General features: G+C 37.6%; 1 protein-coding gene across 1 annotated transcript in view; it reads left to right on the top strand.

The window, feature by feature from the left end:
* LOC129238714 (protein sidekick-2-like) overlaps positions 1–26631 on the top strand; it is a 96631-nt gene extending 70000 nt beyond the window's left edge. The window contains exons 6-8 of the mRNA XM_054873846.1: positions 265–446; positions 18145–18259; positions 26612–26631. Of these exons, the coding sequence (XP_054729821.1) occupies positions 265–446; positions 18145–18259; positions 26612–26631 (317 nt within the window). The remainder of the gene's footprint in view (positions 1–264; positions 447–18144; positions 18260–26611) is intronic.
* The last annotated feature ends 796 nt before the right edge of the window (positions 26632–27427 follow it).

Below are 27427 nucleotides of genomic sequence, written 5' to 3'. Positions count from 1 at the left end.
TGAATTTTGCACCTCTCGTATAGATCGTTTATATTTATAATGTTGCTGTTGCACTGAATTTTGGTGGAGGCAAGTTTGTATGCCTGGGATAACCAGGCTTTTTTTACTGAATCAAGTAATGGTTTTAACAACAAATATTTAAGGGGTTAGGCATAGTCAGAAATCTCAAAAAAATGGGATTTTATTTTTTGCATTTTCTTAATATATTTTCTAAATCAACAGTTCATTTTGTCTAATATTCTTAATATTTTTCTCTGATTGCAGCACCAACTGGCAAGCCGATTCCCACCACCGCCCACAACACCTCGTCCACGTCCGTGTATATATCGTGGAAAGCCCCACCTGCCGACACCATCCTCGGAGAGTTTCTCGGCTACCGCATCACGTATCGGCCGCGGGATCGCAATGACACCAAAGAGATTTACATACGCGACAGCACCGTCGAGGTAAGTGAGTCGACTAGACTCAGTGAGAATATTGGTTTAAAACAGTTTCAGATACAGCAAGAAGTGTAGACTTTACAAAAGCAATATAATGATCGCATTCATCTGAATTTAACGCAACTTAATGGCGCAGAACATGCAACGCCGTTTCCACCTTGCAAAATAGGGCTATTATTCAACCGCTAAATGCCAGCAGCCTTAGTTTGTTGTCTTTCGCGTAAAACAAACAGTTAACTAGCTGTGAATGGATGTCTATAGGTATGTGTGTGTGTGTGTGTGTGTGTGTGTGTGTGTGTGTGTAAAAACACGCTTTATTGTCGGGACGCATTTACCAGCAGCGCATGTTGATCTCCGCATACCTAACTGCGTGCATATATCTCCGTTTACATCTCGTCACATTGTCTCGTTTATCACCTGCGGCTCGAGCACTCGCACCTGCACCCCCATCCGCACTCGCTTACTAAAACGTACAATCAAGCCTCGCGCCAGAATGTTGCAATGTCAGCCGTGAATGTCATCTATTTTCATTTGATTGCCATTGTCGGTGTCGGTGTCGGTGCCGGTGTTGCTACCGATGTCTGTGTAGTGAACGTCTGACAGCTTGGCCAAAGGCAAGCACAGAAATGTAACCACTCACCCCAACGCAAAAGAAAGTTACCAGCCAGCCAGCCAGGCAGTCATGCCTATTCTGTGAATAACATTTTAGGCTTTGACGGTCACACCACAATCGACCAACAACCTTGCGCCATGACACCGCCAACCCGCCAATTCATCTAACACACACAATGAAATAAATCAGCACACATTCACTTAAATATGTGCCTATATATGCATATGCATGTATGTGTGATGGTAGATTGAACTGTGCTCAAGCGAGCACAAGACTAGTCCGGATTTGGATGGTTGTAGTTTGCTTTAGTCGTTTCCCGGTCCCTTCTCCCGTTAAAGTTTTCCTCATTCCATGTACAGCCGCTCACTCGGAGTCAGACGATTTACTGTAAGGCCGTTTATTTGTAAGGCACTGAATGGTTTTTTTTTTAACTCGATATGAAATGATAATGAAATTGCTGTTGAGCTTGCCAGGGTGGAGAAAGAATTGGCCTCAAAGATCTCTTACCCGGTCATCGGCATCCCCTAGACGGTTACCGTACACTTTTTCCAATCAATTTTTCCCAAAAGTCATTTTTCCCAAAACTTTTGTTCCCAATAAAATAACTCCCAAACCAATTTTCCCAAAAACAATTTTCCCAATTCAATTAAAATCCTATTTTTCCCAAACTTGTTTTTTTTGCGTAGAACTTCTTTTCGCGTGGGCGGCCTTCGGCCGCGCTTAAAAAAATAACCCTCATCAGTCCAACTCCGGCTACGCAATCCACCGTATTTTTGCGTAGAACTCCTTTTCGCGTGGGCGGCCTTCGGCCGCGCTTCAAAAAAATAACCCTCATCAGTCCAGCTCCGGCTACGCAATCCATCGTATTTTTGCGTAGAACTCCTTTTCGCGTGGGCGGCCTTCGGCCGCGCTTCAAAAAAATAATCCTCATCAGTCCAGCTTCGGCTACGCAATCCACCGTATTTTTGCGTAGAATAAAGGTTTTGGGAAAAATGACTTTTGGGAAAAAAGTCTTGGGAAAAACAGTTTGGATGAAAAAATTTGGGAACATTTGCCTTTGGGAGAAGTAAGCATTGGGAAAAAAGTTTTGGGAAGAATGGATTGGGAAAACTGGTCGGCAACGCCCCTAGACAGTTGTTAAAATGGAGCGCTAATTATTTCTCAGGAAAGCACAGAAAATAAGGAACTCCATTTCTTCATGTGCCATTTTGGAAACCCTTTCGCTCCAGTGCAATGAAAGAAGGACTCAGAAAGTACTGGAAACTTCACGCTAATGAATCAAAAGCTCGATTTACTATTTAACCTCCGTTGCAGAAGCTGTGGGGACCTTTCAGACTCCTGAGCACTCTTTTTGTAAATTTCCGGGATTGGCAGCTAGATGATTAAGGCTTAAGGGTGATCCTTTCTCCGACAGTCTGGGGCAGTGCGCCAACCTAAATCCCATCAATCTTCTCCATTATATCAATAGCTCTGGCTGACTGTACATATCTGCCTGTTGGCTGCAATAGAGTTGATATTCCTGTTTTAGTCCGCGCTGATATTTTATTTCCCACCTATTCCACATATCTGTCGAGCATTGCCCTATCCGCCACTAGGGGTCGCGCTCGATGGGAGTCTCTTTAAATATAATTAAAATCTAATAAATGCTTTAAGCTGTAAACTTGTATGAAAAGACTACAATGGTTACAGCATCTGCTTCAGAGGCAAACCTATAAATTAAGGTCCTGGACACCTTTATAACTAGTTTTTGGCTTCAGCAACTAAAGTCTGTTTGCAGAGCTCTTGAAAATACAACAATGAACTAATGTTTGCTTCTATACTGGATAACAGTCCACATGGAACGATCAGAGAAGAAACGTCTTGCCGTTTAGTCCGAGTGCCCAGTAACCAAGCTTTCCTTGGTTTGTAACCAATTAGAGCACCTACCCTTTCATCGAAGCAAGCGCTAGGAAACTAAAGTATATTCTACTCAATTACAGGTGGGAGGTACAGAGGAACTGCCAGTAGATACGGCTATATCCTTCAATCTCTATCTGATTCTATCTCTATTATACTGGGTCCCTAATTTTGTGGGGATGGGAAACTCGTTTGCAGAACGATGGGGCCAAATGAGCAAATTAAAACTCCCTGAGGGTAAGAAAACGTGTTTTCTAATAGCGATCGCCCCTCGCGAGGCAATGGCAAACCTCTGAGTGTATTTCTACCATGAAAAAGCTTCTTATAACAACAATAAACCAACGGCATTTCGGAGTCGACTTAAAACTGTAGGAAACCCATCAAGACGGGCACCAAAAATTGGAGGAAGGGCTCGGCCTTATATACATATATATATATATATATAACAATATATATATATATATATATATAACAAGGTTCAACCCATGGATGTGAAATATTGGTTTTGTGCTTTTCTTTTCTATTTTTTGTTGAACTAACTTTTCCTATTTCTAACCAAGATTGCTTCAAAAAATCAGGAATATTATTCAAAGCATCAATCTGAGCTAAATATACTAATCGGGCAAATAAAATAAAGAGAGATTGGTAAAATAGCTGAAGTATCAGTCTGGCACTCTCCGAGTAGTACTAAAGCGGCGTTATGATAACTTTAAGACCTCCAACAGGCAGATGTCTACAGCCGGCCTCTTGATGTAATGGAGAAGATTAATTGGATTTTGTTTGGAGCACGGTCCATCGGCTGTTGAAAAAAGAAACACCAATGACCTTTATCAGACATTTACAGAGAAAGTGCTAAAGAGTGGCCTTCTCTGAAAGATCCCTATAGCTTCTACATTCGGAATTAAATGGTAAATCCAGCTTTTCTGTGTGTCGATCGTCCAACGACCGGTAAACACAGCTATGAGTTGGAAATTAAATGGCCTGAATTAGCCAGAGCTATCTGAGTCTTCTGTCTATTGTACTGGGGACATCCCATGGAGCTCGATCTCTTCGGCGCTTTTCTGAGAAATAATTTGTGCAATTGTCCTTTAGCGGCTGCAGTAGCCGAATGGGTTGGTTAGTGACTACCGTTCGGAATTCAGAGAGAACGTAAGTTCGAATCTCGGTGGAACACCAAAACCAAGAAAACATTTTTTCTAATTGCAGCCACCCCTTGGAAAGCATTGGCAAACCTCCGAGAGTATTTCTACCATGGAAAAGCTCCTCATAAAAAATATCTGCCCTTCGGAATCGGCTTGAAACTGTAAGTCCCTCCATTTGTTGAACAACATCAAGACGTACGCCACAAATAGGAGAAGTAGCTCGGCCGCCAAACACCCAGAGAGGGTTACCCGCTTTATAATTGTCCTTTAACAACAATAAATGAAATAAAATTTAAGGAAAACTTTTTTCGCTTTGTATTTTTGTTATTGTCTCTTCTTTTTGATTGGCGCGATAACCGCTTACCCGGTTTTGGCCGAGTTTAACAAAGCGTGCAAGTCCTCTCCTTCTCTTGCTAACCGGCGCCAGTTAGACACACCAAGTGAACCCAATTTCTTAGTCCTCTATCCACCAGAAGCCTTTCCTCTTCCTCTTCTACCACAAGCCAGGTATCGCTTCGCATATTTACGGAGCCGGAGCGTTTGTTTCCATTCGGACGACATGACCCAGCCAACGAAGCCACCGGATCTTTATTCGCCTCGCTAAGTCTATGTACTCATAAGGCTCGTACAGATCATCGTTCCATCGCCTGCGATGTTCGCCACCACCTATGTGCAAAGGTCCAGAATCGTTCTCTCAAACACTCGAAGGGACGCTTCATCGGATATTATGATCGTCCAAGCTTCTGCGCCATTCGTTACGACGGGCATGATGAGAGCCTTGTAGAGTGTTAGTTTTGTTCGTCGAGAGAGGACTTTACTGCTCAGCAGCCTACTTAGTCCAAAATAATATCTATTGGCAAGAGAAATTCTACGTTGGATTTCAAGGTTGACATTATTATCGGTGTTAATGCTGGTTCCTAGATAAACGAAGTCTTTTATATACAACCTCGAAATCATAACTGTCAGCAGTGACCTGGGTGCCGATACTCGAGTGCGCCGACTGTTTGTTTGATGAGAGGAGGTACTTCGTTTTGTCTTCGCTCACCCCCAGACCCATTCGTTTTTCTGCTTTATCCAATTTTCAAAAGGCAGAACTAACGGCACGCTTGTTAAGGCCGATGATATCCGCCAAACGACGATGTCGGCATACGCTTACCACTGCAAGCTCTTATAAAAATTATGCCTGAGCGATTAAGTTCTGCCGCTTGCATGATCTTTTCCACTTTCGGGTTAAAGAAGTCACACGACAGCGAAAAACCTTATCCGAAACCTCGTTTGGTTTCGAACGGCTCGGAGAAGTCGTTCCCTTTCAAGCTCCATGGATTCGCATTATTATACCGTTTAGAAAACGTAGTAGTAAAAGAACTATTTTTGGGGCCGATGATATAAATATCAACGATTTGCAGCAGAACTTGTAAGCTCTAATAAGAAATGATACCTGAGCGCTGGAATTCTGTAATTCGGTGAATATTTTCAAGCAGCAGGTTAAAAAGCCAGACTGTAGCCGGTGATGCAAGTTCCACTTCAATTTTCGTAGAAGACACAACCTGTTTTACAGCAGGGTTTTCTCTACGAAACACAAACATGCACTCACACACACTTACTCACATTCTGTGCAAACATCTAACTCGAAATTCACTTCTGCTGCCATTTGCCAACACAATTTGCGACCTACCGCCCACGAAAGACCTGAAAGTATAGTTAGACAGAAGCGATACTATCACCTCAATACGCCACAGCCACCTACCTTCCTTAACCATTTTGTTGTTGTGTTAATTCGTACTTTGATATCTACCTATCCCCCCTATTTCCTTATCGCCTGCATTGGTATTTTGGGCTTAAATTCAAAGCCAAAAAAGTTTTACTTACAATTTCCGGTGTCGTTCGCTTATTCGCTAGCTCATAGGCTGAATTAAGTTTTTGTTTGAATTTGGTGTTGTAGTTGTAGTTGGAGCAATCTAAATTGTTCTCACACTTGTTGTCATTATTGTTGCATTTATTGTAGCAGCTATTGTTTTGTACTTTGCTTTGTAGTGGCTCAACTATCGCGATGTATTTGTGAATTTATGCTGCTGTTGTTGTTTGTTGCTGCTGTTGCATGCTGTTTTGTTGTTGGGTTGTTGTGTTACGAACGTTGACAACTTAGTTAAATGTCAAGCAAAGCGTAAAAATGGCTTATGTACTAAATATTAAATGCTAATTTACGCAGATCTCGTTGAATCGCCTGCAAATCCAATCGTAGTCGTTACAATGGCGACAACAACAAGTAATGGAGGAATGTTAAAAATGGCAATTTCAGGAAAGGAATATAAACTATTAAATGTTATATTAGGTAAAGTAAATAATGAGTGGGTTAAATAATTATAGCACTGAGACTTATTGACAAATTTTAACAAATTTAAATGTTTCCTATATATTTTTTTATGAAAATATAACTCATGTTCGTACAAAAACCATATGAATCCAAATTTTGAACATTAAAAGAAAATTAATAAATTTCATTAAAATTTCACGTTTCTTAAACGGAATTTCTGGAAAAATTTCGAGTATGCAGTTTTATAGCTCATTGAATTTCTCAATTGAAAAATATATTTCTTACAAACTCCATATAATTTCACACTTCAAACTTTGGGAAAATAAGAAAGAATTTCATCAAAATTACATCCTTTTTTAAAAATATTAAAAAAACCAAAAAGTAGGCAATGTTAATTCTCAGTAGAAATTAGCACCCACAAGGGCAAATTCAGGGAAAACAGCCTAAAGTGTATCTAAGATATATATGAGGTATAACTCTCTCTCTCCTTTCCTCTACGTTATATATATATATCTTTTTTCTCTCTCGCGGAACGAAAATGCCCAAAACGTTGCATGGTCTTAAAATTTTATTCTCCATTCTCGCTCGTCCATCGACGCCTAAGAAGTTACTTCATTAATTTCAATATTATACCTTTTTGGATGGCTTAGAAGGCATACAAGTTTTCAAAATATTTTCCGGAAAAATTTAATAAGGCCGTATATATGTATTTATGTCTTCGTTTCATAGAGTTGTCCAGATCAAAGTAACATAACATTTTTTAGAAAATCAAACTCTATTTTTTCATGGAACTAATTAACTTTATTCTGTAATCTATTGCCCATTTTAATCAATGACCTTTTACCATCTTTCAGGCAGCATCATAATCCCACGTTCATAAAACTTCTGGTTTTTATTAGCTAAAAACTGAATCAGGTACGATTTGACATGCTTCAAGGAGTTTTGTAAAGATCGAAACAAAAAGTAATCAGATGGTGCAAGGTCAGGACTATATGGTGGATGTGGCACTTTTCTTCAACTGCATTGTTTAATTCCGTTAGTTGTTCAATGTAGACATCAGAATTGTTCATTCGGTGGGGTGGTAAGAGTCAAAGTAGGCAATTTCTTTGTAATCCCACCAAACTGATAACAAAACCTTCTTTTGATGAATACGATTTTCCGCTAGATGTTTTAGTAAACAACCCGTTTTTCATCGCCAGTTATTACTCGTTTTAAAAATGGATCATTTTCATTACGTTTCTTTAGCAAATCGCAGTGGTTAATGCGTTTCTTTCAGTTCGTGAGGAAGCCAAGTGTGGAGTTTTTGAACATAGCCAAGTTGTTTTAAGTTATTTTTAATGCACGGATGTGTTACATGAAGCTTCTCGGCAATCCCACGTTTTGTACTGCGACGATCCGAATCGATGATTGCTAAGCTTCATTGGACGACCAGCGCGTTTTTCATCTTTGAATGAAAAATAACCAGAACGAAATTTGGCAAACGCATTTTGACACTGCCGTTCTTTTAAGGCTTCGCCAGCATCAACAGCACATAACTTTTGATGATTTTGTGATGCGGTTTTCCCTTTGCGGAAATAAAAAAGCAAAATATGACGAAAATGTTCCTTTTGTTTTTCCATGTTTCAACGAACGCCAAACGAAAACTACGCAATCGATCAAAAAACTTTTTTTACTGATTAACAGCTGAATTGCCAGCTATCAAATAACAAAATGTGTTTTGCATTTGTACTACGTCTGCATACCTAAAAATTCAACTGAAGCCATCTATGAGGGAAATCCGCAATTACTTAGTTGCCAACCCAATATTATAATAATATTTTTTTTTTTTTTCATTTTCTTGATTTACTGAATTTTTCTTGTATACGAAACTAACAATAAATTAGCAAATCTTATTTGCTAATGTAAGTATCTGCTCAAACGAAATATATATACGATATATAGGGGCAAGGGAGCAGTGGTCGGAGTCGGCCAAAGATCACTTGGCGAAAGTCGATGTTGCGCGAACTAGCAGATGTCGACATCATGGGACGGCGCAAAAACAGCAACCCAGAACCATGCTCGATGGAAGTCCTCAATAGGGTCTTGTCGAGGCCCTATGCTCCCGAGTGGAGACAGCAACGATATAAACATGTATATCTAATTAAATCGGATGTGAATGAAATGAAAGTGAATAAATGTAGGGAGCCAGAAAGGACGGGTTTCCAGTCTCGTATTCTTCGTAACCAGGAGTCGGAAAGGCTTAGTTTCCAGTCCCCCTCAAAGCTTCTGTTATCCCTTATGTCGATTATACAAGATTTTTTTTACGAGTTTCCCGTCTCCGATTCTTCGTATCTGGGAGTCGCAAAAGCCTACTTTCAAGTTTCAATTAAACTTCCGTTGTCACTCACGATTTTTTTTAATTGTTTTTTATTATTATTTTTTTTCTTTTGATTTAATGGAATTGGATGGAGGGAGCCTAGTTTCCAGTCTCCCTTGAAACTTTCTTTATCCCTCATGAGGTCGCACTGAAAGCCAGAATACCCGAGATTCCGTTAGCTTCGTGGACGGACCCTCGTGCGAGATGAGATATATACTTCAAGATGTCTCATTCCCTCAATTTTATTATTATTCTATATTTTTGTTCTTTAACTTCTATTGGAGCATAGCGCATGAATTACGCTTCTTCACCAAAGTGCACGGTTTTTTTTTCATGTATTCCCACTTAGCTCCAAATAAAGCAAAGAAAGTTCATTCCAGAGCTTGATCTGAACATCTGCAGGTGATACGTGGTCTACCCATTCCGAAGCCAGCTTGTTGGGAGGGGCCACAAGGCGGGACCTACACATCGAGGGAGGAGAGAATCTGCACCGAAGCTTGCACCTCTGTCCTCACTGACGGTTCCAAGATGGAATCGGGTGTCGGAGCGGGGGTTTTCTCGAAATCAGCTCATTTATCTATATCCTTTAAACTGCCGAATACTGCTAGTGTTTTCAAGCAGATGTCTTTGCGATCCTGCAGGCATGCAAAATGCTTAGGGAACGCGGTAGCGAGGGAGATATTAACATTTTCTCCGATAGTCAAGCCGCGATTGAGGTGCAGAACGAAATTAGTAAACTCCTGTAAGGAGGTGATCAAATCTCTGATCTGGGTTCCAGGGCAAAGCAACGTAGAGGGAAATGAAATTGCTGATGAGCTTACCAGGAAGGACACTGAATTGGCCTCAGAGACCTCCTACCCGGGCATTGGCATCCCCCTGACAGTTGTTAAAGGGGAACTGCACAGGAAAGCGCAGAAAAGATGGAGCTTCATTTCTTCATGTGCTATTTCGAGAACCCTTTGGCCCCAGTACAATATATGAATGACTCAGAAAGTCCCTTGGACTCCTCGCAATTCAACGTCCAAGCTCGTAGCTGTGTTTACCGGTCACTGGACGATCGGCACACACGCGGAAAAGCTAGGATTACCCTTTAATCCCCATTGCAGAAGCTGTGGGGACCTTTCCCAGAAGGAGACTGTTGATAATTTTCTCTGTAAATGTCCGGTTTTGGCAGTGGGACGATTAAGGTAACTGGGAGCTCCTTTCTTCGACAGCCTGGGGCAGTGCGCCAACAATCAAACAATCTTCTATATTTTATCAACAGCTCTGGCTGGCTGTGCCTGTTGGAGGCCTCATAATGTTATCAAAACGGCGCTTTAGTGCTACCTACCTACCCAACAATACTGCCATCACATTTTCTAAACGTATGTCCAATCCGAAGATGAAATAGATTTGCTAATTCTGCACTCAACATCTACCTCCGACCCAGCTTCGTGGGTGGTCATGCAGCCAAGGTAGCAAAATGTGTCTACACTTTCATCCTATTGTGTGCCCATTCTAACCGGTTCAGATGTGAAGTCATTGAGATGCTTTCGTTTTTCTAACGTTGATCTTAAGTCCGGTACCTTGAAGCTTTATTCCGCACGCCTTGAGTAAGCAGTTTCAATTCGCAAAGTTTATAAAGTAGCAAGCAAATGTCAGCCGCGTATACCAGGCACCTCAGAAAATGATTGGTTATCTGCCACTGAATGTCTTGACGTCCTCGATGACAAGCAGAAACAGCATTGGCGACAATATGCATGCTAGCCGTACAACCCTCAGCACCTGTAAATGCTCAGAAAGCAATCCTTTGTGCAAGAAGTAGCAGCTCGTGTCTTTGTAGCTCTCCCTTATCAGAGTAATTAGCTTATCTGTGGTAACTAAAGATGATTTCCCGTTTGGTGCTATCGTAGGCTTTTTCAAAGACAATAAAAAGCTTATCAAGATAATCGGGGTGTTTGATAATTAAGGTGTGATAACTCAAATTGGAAATATAAAACTTGGCCGAAAAAAGAGGGTTTCTATGCAAAATTCTAGGGCTATGAAATAAGTGTCGGTCGAACTGGATTTTTTCCATAACTTTCTTCAAAATTTTCGACGATTAGCTTACCAGAACACGCCTCCTATTGGACATTTATATTACCAGAACGGAACCGTTAAAAATTTCGTTTTTTTAAGGTACGTTTTTTTCATAATAAAAAGTGTTTATGTGTAAAATGCAGTACAGCTTCAACTTTGAATTAAAGGGTCTAGATATCTGATTTCACACCTGCAAAGGCGCCCTTAGGTGAGGCAGACGCGCACTTATAAATAGTACATATTTTGATATTTTAATCTTCTACACTTTTATTGCTTTTAATATCAGATTCATTACTATTTCACCCCCTAAATGGATGCCTAAGCAAAAAAAAAATTGTTCTCAAGTATTCAAACTAAAAGTTCTTATACCCACTTACATAGAAATATCTTAACGTTCAGCACCATAATTCTCCATTATCTTTGGTACTTTAGAGCAAATATTTTCACCTTCCAAATAAATTTCTATTGCGTAAAAAATACGACTCAATTTAAATTTCACGACATAAAGCAACGTAAACAAACCCAAACGTTCCAAATTTAATGCATCACCAACTGCCTGTGCTTCAGCGGAAACTTCTATGCCACTTCTGCCCCCCTCGCCAGCCGCTCCACCATATGCCATATTACGCTTTGTTAGCGCCTCCCTTTTAGTAGTGAATTTTTTTCTTTTATGTGCTGCCAGTGCAATTGCAAACTTATCGTGCTTACAATATATCCCGAAAATTATCAGCGATTATACTCACGTACGAATGGTGCGGCAGGGGGTAGGGAAAGACTGCAACGAAGCAGTATATGGAGCGCGAAAACCGACGAATAGTGAACTGTCAGTGGATGGGCAATGGCAATGGCGCCAATGCACACTTCCAACGCTTAGCTTACGCTGGAGCAGTAGTGCAACGGTAAAGCACTCCCAAGTGCATATTTTTCGGAAAAGCGCACACTTATCGCGCCTTTAGCGCACGCTTTTCATTTTTCCATTTGCTGCGTTTTCCGTGCTTTTATTGTAACTTTCCGCTTTTTATTCTATGTTTTTTTTTGTGTTTTTTTTTTTCAATATTATTTTTTTAGCTTTCATCCCTTTCGATTGTTTGCACTCTAGTGCATTTGCTCGAATATTTCTTTCTTCTATACTATTTTTACTTTTCCTTTTTTTTTAAGATTTTTTTTTGTGTTTTTTTTTAGCTATTCTCTTTTTATTTGCATAACACTTTGATGCTGAAATATTACCCTGCGAGGCGAAAACGTGCAACTTCAATTTTTTATCGCAACATTTTGTTCCATGTGATACGCCGTGCCGCAGCACACTAACGCGTGCTCGCCGAGTAGAACACAAAAAAAGAATTAAATAAATTTGGGTATATGTAACAAACGGAGCAAAATGTTACTTTTACCACACACACATACATGCATATATAGCTACTACCAAATCTACTACAGACGTCGCGCAATGCACATTTGCCAGCTTCAAACTGCTTTTTAATGATGTCTGCGCGTACCCGCTTGGGTGTGCGTTAGTCCAATACAAACATATACTATATATATAAGTATACATGTATGTGAATGCAATAGTGAGCTTTACCGGCTAACCTCAAACTTTAAATGCTCTGCTGATGCGAAAGCGATAAGTGTGCATTGTTTTCTTTGAAAAAAAAAAATTGTCTGCGCATATTTTTGGCGCAAAATTCATACAAAAATAAATAACGAGTAATCACGAACTTTTCAATCTCTCATATGAACTATGGCTCGCACAAAAGTAAAGATTGCAAAAATTCACATTTACCATTTCGTTTCCTATAAGCTTCATAAATACAAATAAATCCGCTACTAGGACTTGAGTCCGATAAGATTTTCTAATTAAGCAAAAGTGCATACGTAAAAACGTATTCTTATCTGCAAGCCACTAAATTTTGTGGACTACACACAGACATATGTACGATAAAATAAAGCATATACTTATACTTATACTTATACTTATACTTATACTTATACTTATACTTATACTTATACTTATACTTATACTTATACTTATACTTATACTTATACTTATACTTATACTTATACTTATACTTATACTTATACTTATACTTATACTTATACTTATACTTATACTTATACTTATACTTATACTTATACTTATACTTATACTTATACTTATACTTATACTTATACTTATACTTATACTTATACTTATACTTATACTTATACTTATACTTATACTTATACTTATACTTATACTTATACTTATACTTATACTTATACTTATACTTATACTTATACTTATACTTATACTTATACTTATACTTATACTTATACTTATACTTATACTTATACTTATACTTATACTTATACTTATACTTATACTTATACTTATACTTATACTTATACTTATACTTATACTTATACTTATACTTATACTTATACTTATACTTATACTTATACTTATACTTATACTTATACTTATACTTATACTTATACTTATACTTATACTTATACTTATACTTATACTTATACTTATACTTATACTTATACTTATACTTATACTTATACTTATACTTATACTTATACTTATACTTATACTTATACTTATACTTATACTTATACTTATACTTATACTTATACCTATACTTATACCTATAAAAATGTCAGAAACATTCATTTGTTACCGTCACACCGAAGATATGTGGGTCATGTTCCCTCTAAAAGAAACCTGCTCTCTTCAGCTGACTACCACACTGGACTGGATGAGTGCATTACATCGAGGCGGGGCCGTGACTCTGTCAATTGACCACAATAGGAACCTGCGTGCTGGCCCTCTGTCTGGGACATATAGTATATAGGTAATACGACGTTCGTCCGTCCTCCAATAGCTTATACTATAGGTCAGATCTTGTAACTGTACTTGCATGACTTAATCTTGAGTGATAAACTGAGGCGTCTGTGAATGTCGTCAGTTCGTCTCTATTCGACCTCCACTGGAACTCTGCTTCTAAATGAATACAGGCTCGGGTGCCATAGCTACCTGCTTCTACCAGCTACTGTTGAAACAGTTCCATTCTTAGCATTTCTGCATCGAGCTCACTCACCGACCGCATCTCCAGCTTACCAAACTTGCACACCGCATCTCCCTAGTATTTTGAGTTGTATAAGGCTTTTTATTAGGTCAGACACATTCGGTTGTATACCACACGCCACGGCGAACTCCTCGCGCCTTCTTGCGAACCGAGAATAGTGGAATAGAACAAGCTTCGCGTCTTCGAGCTCTTCAGAGCAGGTGGACATCTGTGCAGATAATGGTGAAAGCATCCATGTCCCATGTCCCCTGTGGTAGGTAAAAGTCGCACGGGATGAGTATCATCTTCATTGCCATATATTGAGTTTTGTTGCTCTCGTTTCTGCTCCCTTGAACTTCTTGCGCCTGGTCTATCAAAGAGGTCATGTAATTTGCATGTATGTATATCCATTGGAAATTTTCCGCCAATAACACATTTTATGTTTTCGTATACTGTCCTAAACGTTCGAGCTTGGAATCATTTTGCTTTGGCTTTGACGCCCGCTGCAATCGCATGCTCTTTAAAAGGCATGCGCGAGTCGATCATGACCCCAAGATACTTTGCCGTTGGCTTTGACTGAATGTCTAAGCCCCCGTCGTTGATGGTTAAGCTCTTTAAGAACTTATTTTTAAATTACTAAAAATATAATTTTCTATAAAAAAATAAAAAAATATTTCCATTTGCGCTTCTTCATTGAAATTACTATCTCGGCTGGCTCAGTTGTAGCTCATCCTATCTGTTGGTTTTCGCAAGACCTTCTTGATGCTTTTCCCTTCTAACTGATGAATGGCTCGTGTTACAGTAGCCTTAATGGCGGCCAATAGACATGGCATGCTGACTTGTATCAGGTTAATACATAAGCTCTCCCTCCTTCTTCGTCTGCTCGGTAGGACTGCTTCCAATTCTGCACTACTAGCTAGAGTTTCGCATTATAAAGCCATCGCGGGATCCTTGCAATCGCATCGGCGCAGGTGAACAATGCAATCCTGCCACAGCAAGAACAATGTCGTCTGCCTTAGGATAGGCGGCTAGTGTTGCGTTCGAAGGGAAAGCTCTAATCTTAGGATGCCACTATACATCGCGATCCATAGCGTAGGATCAAGAACAAAGCCTTGAGGTATCCTGCCAGTCACTATGTACTTTTGAGGCCCACCGTTTGCGTTGTACTCTAGGAACCTCTCGTCGAAATAACTCCGGGTGATTCGGAATATGAATACGAGGAGACTCCAAAACCCTTCAACGAGGAGAAAACCATCGACGAATTTGCCGAGTTGAAAGCGTTCTTGACGTCTCAAGTTGCAACAACGCAATAAGTGCCATCTGAAGAAACCATTTCGGATCGCATGCAGCAAGCCCTTACAATAATAAACAAATGGTGCACAGAAAAAGGGCTTTCCATTAACACATCCAAAACAGCACTTGTACCGTTTACTAGGAGAAGGAACATAAATCTCAAATGTCCGACCCTTAATGGAACAACAATTCAACTCTCGACAGAAGCGAACTATCTTGGCGTCAGTCTAGACAAAACGCTTACGTGGAATTCCCATATTGATGGAGTTATTTCAAAAGCCACAAGAGCATTCTTTGCCTGCACAAGGCTTTTTGGTAAGCCATGGGGACTTAACCCTAGAATGCTCTTGTGGACATTCACCACAGTTGTGAAACCCATAGTCACTTATGCATCCTTAGCATGGTGGCCCAAGGTCAAGCAAAGAAAAGCAGTAAGCGAATTAAACAAACTGCATCGCCTGATATGTGTTGGTATTACATGTCCCACGGATGCTTTGGATGTGCTCCTGAACATACCACCGCTTCCAATCTTGATTGAAAGGGAAGCTCGCTCGAGTGCCTTAAGATTAAAAGGTATATCTGAACTTAAAAGTGGGGATATGAAAGGACATTTAAAGATCTTAGAAGACTTCCGACATAGTCCCATTCTTCATAGGGATGATATACTATCACCCAAACCAATACTCTTCAGGAACTTCCAAGTAATAATTAATGAACGCACAGACTGGAGAACTAATTCTATCACTTTCAAACCTGGCTCTTAGCTATGGTTTACTGATGGGTCCAAATTGGAAAATGGTAGAACAGGGGCAGGAATCAATGAGCCTAAATCCAAAAAATCGTTTCCGATGGGACTCTACCCAACAATATTCCAGGCAGAAATACATGCCATTGAAATATGTGTGAGAGAATGCCTTAGCAGGAAAATGAGAGGTACTCACATCTACACACTTTCAGATAGCCAAGCGGCTCTAAAAGCCCTTCTCTCTACAACTATCACTTCTAAATTGGTAAATGATTGCCTAAACCTTCTCAACACGTTAGGAAACCTCAACACAGTAACACTTGGCTGGATTCCGGGACATGAAGGACATGAGGGAAATGAAATGGCTGATGACCTTGCAAACCAAGCAGCAAATATGCAACTTACTGGTCCTGAGCCTTTCTGTGGACTCACAAAAGGCCACATTAATGAATTTCTTGGGAAATGGGAAGAAAGGCTGGCTAAACTGTGCCGGTAAGCGTCAAGCCAAACTATTCCCAAGTCCCAACAAAGGAATATCTGACAAGCTGCTCTCACTAAGTAGAGTAGATCTGCGTCTTTTAACAGGATATCTTACAGGTCACTGCAGCCTGAGGTATCATCTAAATAATATTGGTCTATCTGAGACCAATGTCTGCCGCTTTTGCGAAATGGACATAGAAAGCTCAGAACATGTGCTTTGTGAATGTCCTGCGTTGGGCAGACAGAGACTTCATCAACTTGGTGGTATCGTACTATCTCCATGCAATATTTGGAACAACAAACCCAAAATTGTGCTAAAATTTTCAAGAAGCCTAAAACTCTAGAGTTACAAAAATAGGCCTTTCACAATAGATCAGCTCTGGTCGCAGTGCGTAATGACCTTCTAATAATAGTAATAAAGTGCCACCTGGTCTTCTTGTGGCCTTTTATGGTTCTCTGCTGTATTTATTACCAGCGGATGGCATCGACTGCGCCGACAAATTTCCGCTGTGTCAGTCCTGTTGGTCCTTCTCATACCTATACTTATACTTGACATTAATATTAACATGGATATCGATATTGATATCGATAAGCGTATTAAAAGTGATAATGATAGCGATAACCATAGCGAACTCAGGACAGTTGAGTGCATAACAAAGTCGCAAACTCATCAGAAGCAAATGACAGCTCTAAACAACGGCCGCGCATTTCAAATAAAAACAGTTATTAATAGGTATTACTCGGCCTCTTACCCCCTCTTTCCATACCACGTAAGCTTTCCTTCGTGTCAGTCTAATTACAGCAATACACTGACACTGCCATGTGTGTGTGTGTGGGCCAATGCGTGTGTGTGCAACTACATTTAGTTAAACACCTTCGCAAGCATTAAAAGCCCACCTACAAATGTGCGCTCAACGTTAACGTGTCGCTGCCTATGTTTGCGGTTTTGTCAACTCTTTATTTTAATATTTTATTCCTGCCTTTTAGTTGCTGCGTGTGTAGTTTTAGGCATCCCTTAACGAATTTAATTTACCAACACTGTCGCATAAATTGCAATTGTCCAACCATTCGGCACGTAGGTGTGGGAGTGAATGTTTTAGTTACGTTAGTGTTTAGGCCAACGCATAAGCTGTAGCCAAGTTGAACTTTGGTGTATATTTTACGGCGCACACACATGCAAATGCAGATCGCCACATGAATGCTAGTCTGTTTACATGTATGAGAGTATATTCAAAATGTATTCATGTAGTAGGTGTATGCATTTTGCTCTGGGGTCACTCTGTCTCTGAATGAGCTGCTTAACCAAATGAGCTTACGTATTTTATGGTTGGCCAGTTTGAATTCGGTTTTTCTCATTTTCTGTTCACCATTTACCATTTGCGTGTATGCATGTGTGCGTGTACCTTATAATTCGGTGTATGTGCGCTTGGGTATAAATGGAAATTCTTGTTGTTACGTTAGCAACCAAATTAAAGCTTACTGCAAATCCTTAATTCAGCACAAAAGTAGTTAAGCACCAGAATTTGCTGGTTGGGCAAGGAAAATTTGTAATAGCCTTTATGTAATCGCATAGCAATCACTTTACTTAATGTGTGTAATTATATTTGTTGTTGTTATTAGTTGTAGTTTAGGGGCTATTGAGATAGAGAGGTAGAAAGAAAACTGATAATTTTTATTTTATTTGTTTATTATGGAATTTTTGTTTTAGAATACTTCATACTTCATCAGCTGTTATATTTTATCCCTTTCTCTTACAGAGTCATGAAATAACTAATCTGGAGACTTACACGCAGTACAAAGTCACAGTGCAAGTTTTCAATCCCGAAGGTTTGGGTCCGGAGACCACCATACTAGTGATGACCGATGAAGGAGGTGAGTGAATGCAAAATAATTTCAATTACAAATATTGGCAAAATTTCAATGGATTTCTAGGAACTCTTAAGAACAATTGCAAAGCGCTTTCGTTTATTTTTAAAGCTATTGAAAATATTTTAAAAGAAAAAAGAGTAAAGTACTTCCATTTGCGTGTCAGGAGGATTTCATTGAAATGACTACCTCGGCTGACTGAATCTATCTACTGAATTTCGCAAGGCTTTTTTGATGCTTTTTCCTTCTATCTGATGAAGGGCTCGCGTTATAGTCGTCTTAGTGGCGGCCAATAGACATGGCACGCTAAATGGTAAACATTTCTTGAACTTAGCGAGTACGAGATAGAGTTTTTGATGGATTATGTGGTATGGCGTTTGATCTCGTTTAGACTTTGTTGTCCACGTCTTCAATTTGAGGTCACAAAATTTCGTCGGTAGTGACTCACCAATTACAAAATCAATAGTTTTTGAAACGTTTACAAAAAGAAAAAGGAAAAAAAGAAGAAAAAAAAGACGCAAGGAAGAAGAAAAAGAAAGAGAAAGAAATAAAGAAGAAAAAAAGAGAAAAAGAAGAAGAAAAAGAAAGAGAAAGAAAACAAAAAGAATTCTTCTATTGACGGTGTAGGGTTTTATTCTAAAGGGTGGTTAAGTTTCAAGGGCCGGTGTTGATTTAGAATCAAATACAATTGTTTTAGGAAATTATTGTCATTTCTCCTTATTATGATAATACCGGTATGGCCCAATTACGTACGGAACAAAATATGGGCCAAATGGCCGCCGCGCCTTCGACGTCACACCTCCATCCGATGGTCCAAATTTTCGATGACACTGAGGCATAATTGAGGTACTATGCCGTTAATGTGCTGAATTATCTCATCCTTTAGCTCTTGAATTGTTGCTGGCTTATCGACGTACACCTTTTCCTTTAAATAACTCCAAAGAAAGGAGTCCAACGGTGTCGTTGACGTTTAGGTGTGGTTCACATTCAACATCGGCCCTTGAAATTTAACCCCTAAAACCCCTAAAACATAAACCTCAGTAATAAATTCTTCGAACTACGAAACGCTCTGCGGAGAAATCTGTCACGGTCGAATCACATAATCGCATAATCGCAGGGATACATCGCATAAAACATTGGCGCATACATTTCTGTTAGGTGTTTGACCGAGACCTGCCTCCTATTTGTGGCGTGCGTGTTAATGTTGTTCCACAAATGGAGGGACCTACACTTTTAAGCCTACACTTTTTTGTGAGTCGTTTTTTTAGGACAAAAATACCCTCGGAGGCTTACCATTGCCTTCCGAGGTAAGACCGCTGTTAAGAAAAACTATTTCTATCATTTTAGTGATGCGCATAAGAAACCTAAAAAGGGAACGATTAAAAAATAGTGAGGTAAACACAGCTGGACTGATATATCCAGTCTGAGAAAGAATGCTCTTTTGACCATCTTTGATTGTTTAAATTATGTCGGGCACTAAATAGGTAGTGCATGGGATCGATACTTCGTCATGTTAATTATATTATTCTTAGAATAGAATGCCCACTCAGGTATCTAAAAAGACATACTAGTTTCTAAAAGAATTTTTTAGAATAGGTCGCATACAAAACACTTTTTGTCTGATGTGAAGCAAAAAAACAGAAAAAAAATCGCTCTGTAGAATTCAACAGAATTTGCCTTGATAGCTGATTAACTGTCCATATTTACTTTCCTTTGAGTTTTTGCTTAACTTGAGCCCAAACATTTTCCATAGGGCTGGCATCGGTCGACTATGAACGCAATCCAGCATTTGAATCCCATTTTGCTGCTTCCACTCTATACACCATCGGAATCGCTGTCTTCTTGCAAAATCCAAGGTTTGCTAATTCTTTCAAATATCTTCCCAGCTGATAACAATGATGCCTTTAGGAAAATTTTATTCAACAAAACTGCATTCACAATAACGGTAAACACAAATACAGTGCCAAGTCTTTCTTCGAAGAAGCAGTCCCAAACATAAACCTCAACTGGTTGTTTAACAGTTCGTCGAAATTGTTCAGTATTGGCAATACACCAGGGCTGTTCCGCCGAAAAGAAGATTCGTCCGTTCTGAATTTGCCTTAGCCCAAGCAAATCTTTTTTCAATGTGCTCCGGAAGTTGAGATGTTCTGTACGTAAGCGTTCTCGAACCGTGTCTTTGGATACATTAGCACCACTTTTGCTCAAAACCGCTTAAGTTCCACGCTGTGATAATTTTGGCTACGTTACAAACAAATCAATGATCTTAGTTTGGAGTGGTATTTCCATTTATTTATGAACATCTGCGAAATGTTCAAATATTAGTTTATTTTCTCGTTAGATGGTTTTAGTCATCAATATTTCGTAAAGTATCGATCAAACAATATAAAGTTTATGCTCGTTGTCAAGGTGGCATTTCGCACTAAAAAACTCTTTTGCTGTTTTTTGTTTGTTCCATTCAGTTGTGAGTGACAGGGTGTCAACAATGGAAGTCATCAAAGAGAAAATTTGGTACATTTTACAGTTTTTCTTTGGCAAAGGCAAAAATGCAACCAGGCCGCTTAAATTGTGAGTGATGTCTATGATGTCTAAAATCGCAGAAATAATTGAAGTTGGGTTAGACTGGGCTTATATGCCTTTCTTCTGCTTGCAATTGTCCGAGATGTCTCAACATTCTCCGCGCTATATCACTGCATTCCAGGACAAGGTGTATTGGAGTCTTCTTGGCCGCAGAAACGACCAGTCTTGAGCATTCTCAGTTCATCCTTAGGCATATTTATGAGTTTTTTAAAACTATTTCCGTTGTATTCACCCATTAAAGACTTCGCTTGGTGTAGCCTCATAGTTTGATGCCAGTTAACCTCCTAAGCTGTTCAGCCCTACGGTTCTCCTTGATTGTATGTTGTCTCGTAGCAAGGAAGGATTCGGGTGCTTTTAATGTTGTGCTCACAGCCTCTTTTGCCAATGCGTCCGCTACTTTGTTCTCATCTATACCTTTGTGTCCTGGGACCCAAATTAGCTTGAATATTTGAATCAATGCCAATTTTTAAATGAATTCAAATATTTGCGAAAGGTCTTCTCTGATTGAAGTACACACAGCATACAAAATAAAGTTAAATAAAAAAAAAACGAAAAAATAAGTAGTGGTTGCAAGCGATTTATTCTTAAATATCCTTCCACTAGTTTTTAAGTGAAGTGAACTATGCTTAGTGGGAAAAAGAATAACTGCTGCATGAATATTTTTCATTCGACAAAATTTACTGACTTATAAGAAAAAAAAGAATATTTTTTAAACTAGCCTTCAAGCTATATTAACTCAACTTCATTTAAAGCAATTTCTCTAGACGATTTGCCAAAAACATAGACAATGAAAGCATTTACAAAAACATACTTGAGTCCTGGGAAAATAGAAATAAACCTTTCAAACACATTAGCCACAATCATTTCTCAAGTCATGTTTACGCACAAACGCAATGCCAAGATAAGCTAACAACAAAGGCAAAGCAACAAATCTAAAAGTGTTTTTCATACTTCCTATCTACTTTTACATAAATAGCAAAAACACTCGACACTATCGCTCTTCATATCACTAACACCCGCTCAAGCATTACTTGCCCGAATATGTCCTTTGGCCGTTCCATTTGTACGCTTTTAGTATTGAAACAAAAGGGGGCACCACCCTTTGAACTGAACACGAGCAGACGGCACGGGTGAATTCTCACATAAACTCACAACACACAGAGATGTGTATTTCAACAACGGTCCCTTTGAGTTGCACAACAAAATACAGTCGACTTAAAAAGTATGCACACCAAGTACGCCAAGAGTTAAAGAATCCTTTTAAATGCTTAATGTAACAGCCGGTAAGGCCTAGAAAAGAAAATGGACAAAAACCAAGAGACTTAGATGTCAAAAAGTTAAAAATAACTGCAGTCTACACACATTGACAACGGCGAAATGTATGCAGTAAAAACACCTTTGGCGACTAACTAAACTAGAAGAAATAACAAAAGGTTGTGTGGAATATGAAATACTTGTCAGAGAGTGGAGTAAGTGTAAGGAGGGGGAGGAGTAGGGGGAGAAGAAGAAGTGCAGAAGGAGAAAGAGAAGTAAGAAAAAGTAACAGATTAAGAAGTAGCACTTCCACTTGCGCCCACTTCCACGCCCAAACATGTACTGGTACAGTTGCTATGTAACATCATTAAACGTTCTAAGTTTCTTGAGCTAACATTTGCTAGAACTGCAACAGAATTATACAATAATTTTCCTATGAAAAACAAAAATTAAATATGCCGACGACTTCAACGGTCTACTACTTCTCCGAACTCGCATTTCACATTTCATAAGCCAAAAGTATGCATGTCTTTATTTATTTTCCCCACACAGGCTTGCCAGGCTACGGCTTAAGCCAACCAAAAAGGCCAAAGACGTATTACTTTCAAGTTGAAAAGTCATAACTTTTTGTCTGGCCTAACTGGCAATGCAATACAATTCACGTTTTTCCCCCCTTGTTTGTATTGCTGCTGGCTTTCCAGCAACGGTTTGGTATTGATTGCAGCTATCGCAGTTTCTTGTGAAATCATATTTGTTGACTAAACACTGACTTTTGTGTATCCTTTTCTATGTGTGTATGTATGTACATACATTTCTGCATTATAATTGCTTGCCTGTATTTACCTTCTCTTATTTCACAAAGGTGTCCCCTGCTGCAGCTGGCATTGTTGTGTATTTTTCCATCATAACTCCCGCCACATGGGGGTTCACCACATTAATGTTTGCTTCGTGTGGCAAGTATTCGTGCATTGAAGCGTGAAGGTCTTTGCCACGCAACGGCGGTAATAGTTAGTAGCTAATAACTGTTGACATGTTTGCCACAATACTTGTGATACAATAACAAAAATTTCCGCCACCTGTTTTGTATGCCACATTTGGTGCTTTGAAGGCATTACTTTCAGTTGGCGGCCTGCTTAGGCCAAGGTCCATGGTGTTGGTTGCGAGGCATTGGGGATTTAGCCAAAATAAATACAAAAAAAAAGCACACAAATGTCATACAGAAGGCAAATATGAATAAATGAGTGTGGCTTGCATTATCTTCCTTTTTGAGAATTTCCTTTCTTTTTTTTTATTTTACTGAATGATTTCAATATCCATTACTTGCGAAAGGACAATGGATTAGGTGAAGTCGTAGTAAAATGCAGGCCCACAGAGATTAAGTTTTACATGCTTTGGCTTGTTTTGGGAAAATGCTTTTTCGTCAACAAATTTTAATCATGGTAATATATTTATAAATTATGTGTGTACATACTTTATATGTAAAAAAAACTTATTTCAGATTTTTTAATGAATTAAAATATTATATTTAACCCAAAAAGCTTCGCTTTTAACGCCTCAAAAAATGATGAAAAAACTCAAAATTTATTTTCTGATTTGCGTTAAATTCATCCAATATTTCTCCCAAATAGCTTCAACAGGTATGTATTTGACACTCAAAAAATGTATAAAAAACTTTCAAATTATTAAAAAAAAATTAAGTGACTAAAAACTTGATTTGCTGACTTAGAAAAATTTTTGTAATTTTTGGACCTTTTTGGACCCTACTCCAATATTTATTACAAAACGCTTCGTCAGATATTTCACGTTAAAAAAAAAAGTAATAGACAACTGGAAAATTGAATTTCTGACTAAAAAAATGTCTTTTTCTGACTTAAAAAGAAATTAAATAACTGAACTATTTTTTTTCTTACTTCAAATATTTATCGTAAGCGGTTTGTTAAATATTAGAAAAATTATATAAAAATGGAGAATTCAATTCCTGACTTAAAAAAATTGTATACCTAACTGAAAACGTGGTTTCCTGACTTACATTTTTTTTATTTAAATTTGTTCTCGCTCGACTCAAAAAATTTATACAAAAATGGAAAATTAAATCATTTTAATTTAATCCAATTTATATAAAATCGTTAAAAAAAATAACCACAAACTTGATTTTCTGACTTAAAAAAAAGTAAAGGTAGATATAAAAAATTGATCTTTCGACTAAAAAGAAATGTATTTTTTGAATTAAAAGAAATTAAGTAACTGAACAATTTATTTTCTTAATTCAAATATTTATCCTAAGGGGTTTGTTAAATATTATAAAAACTATATTATATAAAAGGAAAGAATTAAATTCCTGACTTAAAAAAAGTTATGTAATTAAATGAAACATGCTTTCCTGACTTACGTTTTTTTTTTTATATACATTTTTTCTCACTTTCACTCAAAAACTTGGTATACCAAAATGGAAAATTAAATCATTTTAATTTAATCCAATTTATATAAAATTATTAAAAAAAAATAACCGAAAACCTGATTTTCTGACTTAAAAAAATAAAGGTATAAAAAATTCTTCTTTTGACTAAAAAAAATTATATAAAAATGGAGAATTCAATTCCTGACTTAAAAAAATTATATACTTAACTGAAAACTTGGTTTCCTGACTTAAATTTTTTTTAATTTAAATTTTTTTCTTTAAGTTTTTAAATTCCTATTTAATACAAAAATATGTTTATCTGACACTCGAAAAATGTTTACAAAAATGGAAAATTAAATTATGTTTATTTAATCCAATTTACAAAAAATTATTAAACAAAATAACTGAAAGCTTGATTATCTGAAAGCAAAAGTATAAAAAATGCATCTTTTGAACTAAAAATTTTTTAAATATCAAATTCCTTTCTTCGTTCTCATTCCTTCTATTTATCTCAACGAGACTCGTCAAATATTTATTTGGCACCCAAAAAATGTATAAAACAATTTTAATTTATTATTGTGACATAAAAAATTTAATTATAGGTTAAATGTTTTTTTTTTAATTTAAATTTAATTTCTCTAATTTTTTAAACACATAAATATTTATACCCAATAGCTTCGTCATATTTATTTGGCACTCAAAAATTTATAAAAAAATGGAGTTTATTTTAAATTATACAACTTGATTTAGATAACTAAAACCTTGATTTTCTGACCAAGAAAAAAAAACTTTTTAACTTTTTGAGTTTAATTCAAGCATTTATCATAAGGAACTGAAGCAGTACTTTCGCGCAGAGAAAGAAAAATCGTGTGGATGTAATTCACGCTCATGATGGAAAGAATAATGAGATGGCGTCTATCGTGGTCCCGTTACTTTGCTCTCAGCGAATTCGACAACGAGTTACGTGATTTTAGCTTCGGTATGGCCAGATTACCATTTTCGTAACTTGATTAAGCATTTTTTTTTTTTTGTTATTTAGTCTCAGAGTTTTAGTTCTTTCTTCATGACATTTTTCTAGCCTGTTTCAATTAAAATATAATTTTTCTAATTTTGTAAAATATACATTTCATAAAAAATAGTTCAATAATTAAATCAGTTTTATTTAGCTTTACTTTTTTTTAACATCTGGTGGCATTGCCCGCGATTGCAGGTGTTGTTGGGGTTCTTCTGCTTTCGGTAGTCATATCTCTCTCTCGCTACTGCAGTGTTGCCTAGCTTTGGATATAAAAATGCACTAAAATGCCCATTTAAAGAAAATAAAACACCAAATTTTTATTGAATTACTTAAAAAACTTTGTATGCGTGACAAATTGCCTTTAGAATGCGTTTTTTTTTTGTTCAAATAAATGTGTTATGCTTTTGTACAATTTTATTTATGAGTTTTTTTTGTTAAGAGAGACTCTTTTGTTAACGGAACGACTGATTTGCTATATTTGAGGTTATGTAACTAGATAAGGTACTTTTTTGTAAAAATGTCAGTATGGTTTCTTTAGTATTTTCTGGTATTTTGTGGCTTATTTTTACTAATTAATACACCTCTTTATGCCCTATGTCCCACTAAGGATTGAAGGCCGGAAGAAACGATTACACCTCTATGGTTTTATCCCGCTTTCAGTAAATTCAAACGCCTTCTAAAATAAGTAAAAAGGTTTTCAATCTTAAGAAGAGTTAAGAGAGGGACACCTAATATTCTTGCATAACCTTAAAAATAGCAAAAAATTAAATTTACGCTTTCAAAATATCAAATTTTGTACGAACCAACTAATTTTCATTAGCACTAAAATCTTCTCAGAGTGGCCTTTTTTAACCTTCTTTTGCTTAATAATACAGTTTTTTTTTTTAACTTAAAGTTTCGGTAGCTTTAAATTAAAAAAATAGAAACAAACAACAAACTTAAAAATTTTCGTATTTTCGGTATAAAATGGCACTAAGTTTATTGGGAAGGGCAAATGGTGGGCAATACTGTACAACTCGGAAAAACGTGACGTCACGCACTCTCTGATGAGCGCAATCTTCTTTCTATCATTCTTGATTCACGCTTTTATTATAATGTATAATTGTTTTTACAGAGTACATAAGTTCCATGTAAATGAAGTGTAAGGTTATTTTACCTTTATATAACACATCCGGGAACAAAGGAAACGCACGTTTAAACTGCTCGGTTGCTTTATTTCAACTAACTGTACATATTAAAACTAAGAATAACGGCTGAACCAAAATGTACATAGCCAACTATGATTCTTACAAATCATGGCTTGCTATGATTCTTATAATCATGGGTTGCTATGATTCTTACAATGCTCCCTCTCAACCCAGTTATATTATAAATTACATTTTTCAAAATTTTCCGTATTTTAATATTTTCATTACGACAAAACTGTAATAATAATATTGCTACTTTTGAGTACATTTTAATTACATTGTAAGCTTTAGCAATTTACATCCATTTTTATGTTTCAATTTCTTTAAAAATTTAGTCATTATATCTGCTGCATTTGCATCAGAATTTACAAAATGTACCTCGATTTCGCCCTTTTCAAACAACTCACGGACGTAATGAAATCTTAAATCTATGTGTTTACTGCGCTTGTGCACCATCGGGTTCTTCAGCAAAAATTGTGCACTTTGATTATCGCAATGCATGTTCGTAGGTTCATTTACGTATCCGTCATACCCCATTTCATGCAACAACGCTCGAAGAAAAACAACATCTTTTGCGCCTTGACATAGAGCTATATATTCTGCCTCCATTGTACTGAGGGCAACGATAGGCTGCTTTTTTGATTCCCAAGAAACCAGACCATCAGACATGAATACTACGTAACCGCTGTATGATTTGCGATCAGATACGTCACCAGCCCAGTCGGAATCTGTGTAGCAAACCA

Source organism: Anastrepha obliqua, chromosome 1 (genome assembly GCF_027943255.1).
Source record: "Anastrepha obliqua isolate idAnaObli1 chromosome 1, idAnaObli1_1.0, whole genome shotgun sequence".
In the NCBI taxonomy this organism is placed as follows: Eukaryota; Metazoa; Arthropoda; class Insecta; order Diptera; family Tephritidae; genus Anastrepha; species Anastrepha obliqua.
This window is presented reverse-complemented; position numbering and strand designations above follow the sequence as displayed.